The sequence below is a fragment of the Aspergillus pseudotamarii genome, assembly GCF_009193445.1.
Source record: "Aspergillus pseudotamarii strain CBS 117625 unplaced genomic scaffold BDV38scaffold_167, whole genome shotgun sequence".
NCBI classification, from domain to species: Eukaryota; Fungi; Ascomycota; class Eurotiomycetes; order Eurotiales; family Aspergillaceae; genus Aspergillus; species Aspergillus pseudotamarii.
In genome coordinates, this window is record NW_022475181.1 from 1,349 (window position 1) to 10,063 (window position 8,715).

Consider the following 8,715-nt stretch of genomic DNA (forward strand, 5'->3'; position numbering starts at 1 on the left):
GACTGATTGCAGATCCATCAATCAGCAGGATGCAGGACATGGTCAGGTTGTCTTTCCTTGTCTAACATTTTTCATGGATGCTCCGCCCGGATATTGGCAATTGGCCGAGAACCCAAAGCCCCTCTTTCAAAACTTCTAGCCTCTTGACAATTCAATGCTGCCTAGACTCTTTGTTTTTGTCGTTTGTCTTTGATGTTTTATGAATTTCCTCTCCCAATGGCCACGATTGAATCTAGTGGCAAACCGGTTTAAATTCTAAACTCGATAAAGAAGTCAAACAAACTACAGTCCTTCATTCCTTCCATTCCTCTTCTCGGTAGGTGGGTATTTATCATGATATCTCCCGGATACTACTCCATTTTGAACGGACACAGGAATCGGATGCCTGCACTACCGACAGGTAATATGATTGGAAAAGGTAAAAAGAAAGAAAAAAAAAAAAGTCTCACTCCCATTCATTCATTGATTTATTATTCTTTCTCTCGCAAGCACAAACGCGGCCCGCTCCGGGCCCCATTTTCATCTGAATGGATACAACCAAAGAAAAACTTACCAGGGTCACACATCCCTTCCCCAACCATCTTAGTTTCAATATGCAAATTTAATTTATCAAGCATTCCCGACACTCATAACATGATCAGCTATTGACATCATAAGGATGGTTTGTTTCCGGTAAGCACCGGGTTGATCATTTCTTGAGGCGCCGTTTCGGCCATCGAACGATGAGTCTGCAGGGATTCCTCGATCGGGGCATTTTTGTCAAGTGGGATGGTGTTCAACGGTGTGGACCAATGGGTGAGATTGATCCTGGTCGCCGCAGAAAGGGGAGGGTCAACCCCCACTGTGATTATGGAGTCTTGAGGCAATGAGAGGGAGAGAGAGGGAGAGAGGGACAGAAGTCACCAAAAGTTAGGTAGCCCTCGCTTGTCCGTTAATCACCTCACCCTCCCCTATATGGCTATTCCTGAGGACCTGTTGCTGGCATGTCATGTTCAGTGAGGGTAGAATTAAATCTTCCAGCATGTACTGCTGTAGACTATTACCTTGATATATGTATGGGATGTGATGTCGACAGTCGTGATGGTGGTAGTTGTTCTATCGTCGGTTTCTCAGCCCGGAGTTGCCCGAGGTTTATTTATTTATTTATTTTTTTTTTTTTACTTTTCCTTGCTTTTCTTTTCTTAACCGCCATTTTATTTATTATTATTATTATTTTTTTAACCCTTACATGAGGCAATGAAAAAAACAAAGCACATGAGCCGCACCCAATTATCACGGTCCAAGCGGCTCACTGCTGACATTACGTTGGTGACCGTTCACTGGACCAACCAATCCCTTGGCGCATATACGAGTCATCTTCCGAATTTCCGATCGTGAAAATAAATCTGCTTGACACCCTAAAGCTTCCAAACGTAAGGATTCGTGTAAAAACCCGGCCAATTACGACAACTGCGTGGGCTTACGCCTGCCATTTCTGAAATAATACACTCTATTCGTCATCTACCTGAGCTTGCATTATTGTGCTTGCGTATGGGTTTCGGTGTAGATCACAAACTATGAATACTCGACAGGCCCGTCATGCACCAATGACAAGCCCGCGCTCCAGGAGGTCCAGCCATCCCCCTCTGCTTATCGCATGTACTACTTCGTTGGCCTACACGCCACAGGTCTATGGGTAGGGTCCACATTAGGTTCATTCTAGCGACCGGAGTAGATTGGATGGATAGCACAACAGCTACAGTTTGCCTTTTTGATGCATTGCGTTCTGGACGGCCTTGACTCGTTCCCAGGCGGCCAACGCGAACGGGGTAGTCTTTTTGGCATGCTCGTGCGCCTTGGCACTGCTGGCTTGTCTCAGTGCATACCGAGCCTTGACTCCTTGAAGGATAATCGAGAGCCTCCAGGCAAAGAAAGCGTCTCCCCAGGGGAGGTCCGGGGTCGGGTCCCATCCTCCCACTTCGTGATACCACCGCATGCAGTCTTCACGCCTGGGCAAACCAGGTATCCGTTCAGGTTGGAACTGGTCGGTTGTGTGGTCGGTGCCATCGAGATAGTACGGACTTGTGAGGTTGCAGAAGTCCGATAGTGGATGCCCCACTGTAGCCATCTCCCAGTCCAGGATACCGATGACGCGGGGTTCAGTCTTATGGAAAATCATGTTGTCGATCTTGTAATCGCCATGGACTAGCGTGCCGCGATCCTTCGGCTGAGTAGACTTATTCGAGAAGAAGCGCACCGTCTCCATAAAATGCGGAAGTTCCCCCACTGGCTCCTTGGTCTCAACGTCAACCGCCTGAGACTGCGCTTTGGACACCGTTGAGAAGGTGGAGATCTGTCGATCATAGTACCCCGACGGCTTTCCGAAAGTTTCCAGTCCAACTGACTTGGGGTCGACTCGATGGAACTTAGCCAGGGTCTGCACCGCTGCCTTCCACCTGCAAGGTTCTTAGTAATCCGAACTCATCCTCGGATGACGCGTGATAATCAAACTCACAATGCGTTTCTTTCCTCAGCGCTAACTCCCGGCATGGCAGGATCGGTAAATAGCCGACCGTCCAAGAACTCCATGATATAGAACGGGGTCCCAATCACATTGCTATCCTCACAGAGACAGTATGCCTTTGGGACCGGGACGTCCGTCTGCTCTAGTGCGTGAATGACCTTATATTCGCGTTCGACCTTGTGCGCGGTCTTGGACAGGAGCTTGCCCGGGGGCTTCTTGCGCAGGACGTACTGTCTTCCATCGGTGCCGGTCAGCAGATAAGTTGGATTAGACTGTCCGAACGAGAACTGTGGGGAGTCAGCTTGTGCCCATCAACCATACTCTATTTGGTCTCACTGTGCTTACTTGTTTCACATCTATTGGTGTCTGGATCTCAGGTACATTCTGATTGAGATACCGCTCCAGGGACGGGATATCAATTGGTTGGCGCACCGCTCCAGCCATGGCCAACAGTTTATAGTAATTAAAACAAACAAGTTGGATTGATTTTTGTGAGGTACTAATAGTTATCTGCGAACTAGATGCCTAGATCGCAGGGAAGTTAGCGGAATCATTCTGAAGACAGGAGGTCCGGCAATAAATGCAGGGGAGATCAATTGTGAATGTCCTGTTCAGCGTCGGCGACCACGGACCGAGGCTAAACAGCAGCACTCCCTCATTGGCATTTGCGGGGCGTCGGTAACCTCCATACTAGTAGCTGCTGGACCCCCAAGTAAAATTTTCATTGATAGCAGGTCTAAACTTAACTTTTGCATTATTCTTTCTACCGAATGGGTTATGTCATTGGCTAGAACCTGTTTACATACGGTATCTTTCGTAAAGGTTGATACACTCATTCCCACCCCCAAATTTGCAACTCTTTCCCTCTGATTACCGATTCGCACACCACCTAGGTTAAACTTTAACAAATGCAAACCACCCAAACACCATGCCCCTAACGCCAAGCCCATTAAACGCGCTACGCGTCTACACGCGCATAACCACATCGGCCTTGATCCACCACCACACACCGCAACGACCAAACCATCTCAATTACTTCAAAAACCTCTTCACAACCATGACCAAAGAGACTACTCCTCCCCCATCCGAACAACAACAAACAACGACAAGAGAACCCCCCTCCCTCCCGGCCTCACCTCTCGCCAAGCGCCCCAAGCCCAACACCACTACCGAAGACCAGCCCAAAATGACCAACGACACCCCCGTCACCTCTATCTCGCAGCCTCTGCCCCCGCTGCTCATCAAGAAGCTGAACGAGGACGGTCGCGCCCCGACCCGTGGTTCCGCCTTCGCCGCCGGATATGATGTCTACGCTGCTAAGGAGACGGTTATTCCGGCTAGGGGGAAGGCGTTGGTCGATACGGGGATTGCTATTGCTGTGCCTGAGGGGACTTGTATGTTTTTTCTTTTTTCTTTTTTTTTTTCCCTTCTTTTTCTGTTCTATCTTGTTTCCGGGTTTGTGATGGGAAATTGAATGAGATGAACGAGTGGGAGAAGAATGTTATGAATGTTTGGCTAATTCATGATAAAAAAAATAATATAGACGGCCGCATCGCACCCCGCAGTGGACTCGCAGCGAAGCATTTCATTGACACCGGAGCTGGAGTCATTGATGCCGATTATCGTGGTGAGGTGAAGGTTCTCCTGTTCAACCACTCCGAGGTTGATTTCCCCGTCAAGGCTGGGGATCGGGTTGCTCAGCTTATTATTGAGAGGGTATGTTTTTCTCTTCTTCTTCATGTTCCTTTCCTCACCCCGCTCCCTTGGTTCTGGTTTATTATGAATTATGTGGGTGCTGTCTGGTTTGATTGCTGACTTATGGTACTAGATTTATACCCCTGAGGTTTTGGTTGTGGAGGAGTTGGAGGAGAGCGTGCGTGGTGCGGGTGGTTTTGGTAGCACTGGTACTAACTAATGATGATATGATTGGTTTTGTATGGGATGGGTTTTCATATACATGGCGTTGGTTATATAGAAAAGAATTTGCATTTTTTTTATTACTCTATTATTCTCTCTTTTATCTTTGGGGTGCTGTTGGGTGGTATAGACTGGTACGGAAGATATGATTTAATCTATTAAATCATTAGACTTAACGCCCATAGATAGGTTAGATATGTATGTATGTATGTATGCTAGCCGTACATATTTATCGTCTAGTTCTTATCTATCGTACGTTACATAGACAGCACAAGTAAAGTTGATCTATTGGCTCCCCGCCGGTAAATCCTCTTTCCTCCACTCCTGCGCCTGAAATACCATCGTCGGCTCACGCAGATACTGCACATTCCTCACCAATCTCACCTCAGCCGCTTTACTCTTCCGCAAATGCTCCCGCTTCAGCCTTTCCTCCTCACTAAGCAACTCATCGCCCCGGGTATCAGCCGCCCGGATCTCCGCATCGCGCGCCTCCATCGTCTTCTCGAGCACGCTGTGCATGCTCGCCAGAACCTGCACGGTTGCTCGCGCAAGAGGGAGATCCGTAGCCTCGACATCGTCAGGGGACACCCAGGACTTTGTCGCGCGGAGTTGGGGCTCCGCAGCGAAGACAGCTTCTCGGAGTCGGGCGACGATGAGCGCGGCGAACATGTCGCCGGTGCCGCTGAAGTAGCAGTCCAGGGCTGGGACGTCGACGCGGAAGAGACGTGGGGAGCCGTCGGAGCGGGTTGTGGAGCCGATGACTGTCAGGCTGTCTGGTGGGGTGGTTTGTGGTGAGGACGATTGGGTGAATTTGGACAGGTCGACAGAGGTGATGATTATGTGGGGGACGTTGTAGGTTGCGTGGATGGCGGTAATGGCTTCTGCTAGCGTGCTGAGGGAGGTGATTTTGAGTCCGGATAGGGTTCTACGAGGTATGAGTTACGCTCTGAGACAATAAGTTTTAGTCTGACTCACTCGGCTTCGAACTGATTGGGGAGAATCAGGTCCGCGTGGTGGATGATCCTCTTATAGGCCGGTACCACGTCATTGCTAACGTATAAGCGGCCCTGATCGCCCATTACTGGGTCCAGGACTATGGGTTGTTAGTGAGGACGCTAGATGTGCACTGTGGACCGTGCTCACCCCAGAAGAAAGAACCAGGGTTCTTTTCAGCCTTGCGCTGCAGGTCCATGCCGATAGCTCCTACAGCCTCGACGGCTGCGGCGCTGGGCGCATAGCCGGACAGCATGACGTCAAAGTCTGTTAGATGGCTCTGGCATAGGCCCTCATAGATCTCAGTAATCTGTTCGGCTGTTGCCCTCGTGCCTTTGAATTGCCTGTAGCCGGTGTGGTTGCCTGTTTGGAATCTCATCAGTTTCAGGCCTAGTAGGTAAAGCGTGGGCAAATGACTCACTGAAATGGACGGTATTCAACGCGGCAACATCGCAGCCTAGTAGTTGCATGACAAGTGTTGCCATTTTGTTCCCGACATAACTAACCTCGCAGATTAGCACTCGAGTCATGATCGGTCCAAGTAAATCATTGCGGGGTGATGTCAAATCCGGAGAGTAATGGATCTCCAAATCTCAACAACGGAGACACCTACCCATAGACAACCTGTACGTAACGCATTAATTAGGCTGACCTTCTATAGGGATCATGGCCGCATTTGGCAGGACGACTTACATGGCTTGCAATGGCAAGGACCCGAGTCTCGGGGACTAGAGGGTCTGCGGACATGATGAAAGAGTGGAGATGAAAGACTCCAGAGGGTTCGGTCAAGGCCGTCGATAGTAGCTAACAGGTGCTCCGAACAAGACGATTCAACGATAGAGTGCCACCATTCGTAAAGAGTCAGAAAGAAGTTCCCTGTCCCTATCCATAAGTTTCTTAGTCAGTCGGATAGAGAAAGTGGGATGGATTCCCTGGGCCTTGATTGGCTGGTGCCTCCGGTTGTCACTTCCATCCGATATGCTTATCGCCCCGATAAGACCATAACTTCATCTGCCACATTGTATAAACTATATGGTGCCTGGCAGTGGATTCAATATCTCCTGTCGCCGGATGTTTTCGCTTAAATGACATTGGTAAGTCCCTGTATCTTCTTCAGACATGAGAAGCCACACCAATTATGTGCAATGCAAAATGAAAGTCTCCTATCTATATCACAATTTACCATGGGTCCTTCTATGTGGGCTGATCTTGTTTTAGTACGTCGGATGCGTTTAGATATATGTGAAATTCTGATATATGAGGGCAACCGATCTTAGCCATAGCTGCTAGTAAGGTCACTCTTTATATACCCAATCCCTTGTTCTAATTTTTAACTAGCCCTGGACGCAGGGATGACGTTAGTGATCCTTAACCGTTGCGCTTCCCTTTGGGATAGAAAAGCTGACTACACTTGTTCAAACCACGCTCTCAACGATGTTTTGTGCTTCTTAAAAAAGAGTAGGATGCGATGCCTATCCTTTTGCTATGCCTGGTAATCCGCTACACTTTGCCGTCGGTCGTTCGTGCGTCGAACTAGAGGTGATGGAGGAGAGTGAGATCTCGATCTGATGAGTCCACTGACTCGTCTCGGTTGCGACACTGAGAACCAAGGTGCAGACGGATTCACCCTCTTATTTGGAATTTCATCATCCCCTATGTACAGGGTGTGGATCTCATTCAAGAAGTTCTTCAGCGGAATGCAGAGCCGTACGCCACGACCACCTTTGGTGAAGGAGCGATACACTCGGCCAACCGCTTCACAGAAAATGGTCTGTCTGGGACCATTCCCGACGGGCATCTGCTGAAGTATGCATTGTTCTTCTGCTTTGGGCGGTTATGACCTAATTCAGTTGAGTGCTATAGAGGGTAGTACTTCCACCTATGCGCTGGGTTATCGTGAGATCTGGTTCGAATGGTGCGCGGCTTGAAGGAAGTGCGTGTGGCAGACATTGACAGTGTACTGAAGGGGGATATACCTCTAAGCTCCATTGTGAGGGAGACGGGACCGATAACCGTATGTCAAGTGACAAGCAACTCTTGAACGAAAGGAACTCCGAACTAGACGGAGAGGTGGGTGACTGCAGTCATCAGGAGAAAATGAAACAAACAGTACACCGAGCTCTTTTGCACTTTCCATCCACGTTTTCCTCTGCTGGGAGAACTCCATTCCTTTGAATGTTCCGCCCTGCTCTAACAAATATGGCCTGTTGTGTTGTGTAGCGATCTTAGCCGTAGGAAACGAGATACGTATGACAATTCCCGCGGAGCGCGGCCACGGGGTTTTTTTTTTTTTTTTTTTTTTAAAAAAGCGGTTGCATTGTTGGTGAGGCTTCAGAAACTGGATAGGTTCGAAACAAGAAAACTGCACTGTATTTTCTATATAATTCCTTGTATTGGTCAGCATGAAAAATTGCTGTAACTTGGTGGATCGGAACTGTATAACAACCACTCTTACCCAAATACAGTTGAGGGTAATCACCTAAAATGGTAACTCTGGGCCGAACCATCGCAACCGAGTAGCTGGTTGTTTCGCGTGCCTGCTGTTCCACCCGATCTGGTCTCCGCTCTTCTCCACTCTCACTCGGTTCAGTGTTGTAGACTGCTACACCGACCGGCACGAACGGGACCTCGCACGGCATGGTATAGAAGTGGGGATTCACCTCCTGCATGTAGTCTGTTTGATCAACGTGGAGATGGTCATGTAACCGAGCATGGATAGAGGAGGCTCCAAGCGCTCTGGTAACCTGGTGGTCCTAATTGATCGGATGTCGGACTGGACCCAACCAAAACTTTTCCCTGCTGCCATGGATGCATTGGACAACCACCCAATGGAGGCTCTTTTTCTAATTTGAGATGAATGAACTGTGGAGCATGGCTGGTTTGGTCCAGGAGAAACAAAGGAATGAGAATACTAGTATAGAGATGCAGATCCGGCGATGATAGGATAGGGAGGAGAACTGCACCGTGCCCGGAGTGTATTTGGTGGAGAACGGCACAGACGGAGAATGAAATGCGTCCGTGGCTGCTGCTGTTGTTGTTGTTGTTGACCAAGTATGAATGGGTTGGGAACTTGGCATGTCCTGCAAGGGTGCCCTTTTCTTTTTCTTTTTCCTTGTCAAGTCTAGAATCAGGCAAGTAAGGCCACAGAGCATACCGTGACTTTAGTAACCCTGACATGATCGATGTGACAACTCAGTATCTGGAATGCAAGAAATTGAGTTAAGACTTTTCTAAAATTTTGGTTCGCTTTTGACTCTTTTCTTGATTTTTATAGCTTTGATTTTGGTTTCTTTTCATTCATT

At 48.6% G+C, this 8,715-nt stretch overlaps 4 protein-coding genes across 4 annotated transcripts; 1 reads left to right on the forward strand and 3 right to left on the reverse strand.

Moving 5' to 3' along the window:
* Positions 1-1,214: 1,214 nt before the first annotated feature.
* BDV38DRAFT_266635 (phosphotransferase family protein) lies at positions 1,215-3,293 on the reverse strand. The gene is made up of 3 exons (XM_032056461.1): positions 2,849-3,293; positions 2,495-2,790; positions 1,215-2,435 (listed from the first exon to the last, which is right to left on the reverse strand). Exons 1-3 carry the CDS (start codon positions 2,945-2,947, stop codon positions 1,736-1,738), a joined length of 1,095 nt encoding a protein of 364 aa, XP_031906748.1. The 5' UTR covers positions 2,948-3,293; the 3' UTR covers positions 1,215-1,735.
* A 248-nt stretch (positions 3,294-3,541) lies between these two features.
* BDV38DRAFT_53037 (dUTPase-like protein) lies at positions 3,542-4,703 on the forward strand. Its single transcript, XM_032063497.1, has 3 exons — positions 3,542-3,897; positions 4,047-4,219; positions 4,332-4,703. Exons 1-3 carry the CDS (start codon positions 3,561-3,563, stop codon positions 4,416-4,418), a joined length of 597 nt encoding a protein of 198 aa, XP_031906749.1. The 5' UTR covers positions 3,542-3,560; the 3' UTR covers positions 4,419-4,703.
* Positions 4,512-6,383, reverse strand: BDV38DRAFT_53041 (pyridoxal kinase). Its single transcript, XM_032063498.1, has 5 exons — positions 6,107-6,383; positions 5,835-6,037; positions 5,564-5,776; positions 5,396-5,513; positions 4,512-5,345 (listed from the first exon to the last, which is right to left on the reverse strand). The coding sequence occupies exons 2-5, from the start codon at positions 5,941-5,943 to the stop codon at positions 4,706-4,708; spliced, it is 1,080 nt and encodes a 359-aa protein (XP_031906750.1). The 5' UTR covers positions 5,944-6,037; positions 6,107-6,383; the 3' UTR covers positions 4,512-4,705.
* Positions 6,384-8,069: 1,686 nt separating this feature from the next.
* BDV38DRAFT_276583 (uncharacterized protein) lies at positions 8,070-8,590 on the reverse strand (the record flags this gene model as incomplete). The annotated part of the gene is made up of 3 exons (XM_032058245.1): positions 8,070-8,157; positions 8,193-8,534; positions 8,568-8,590. 3 exons carry the CDS (start codon positions 8,588-8,590, stop codon positions 8,070-8,072), a joined length of 453 nt encoding a protein of 150 aa, XP_031906751.1.
* Positions 8,591-8,715: the final 125 nt, after the last annotated feature.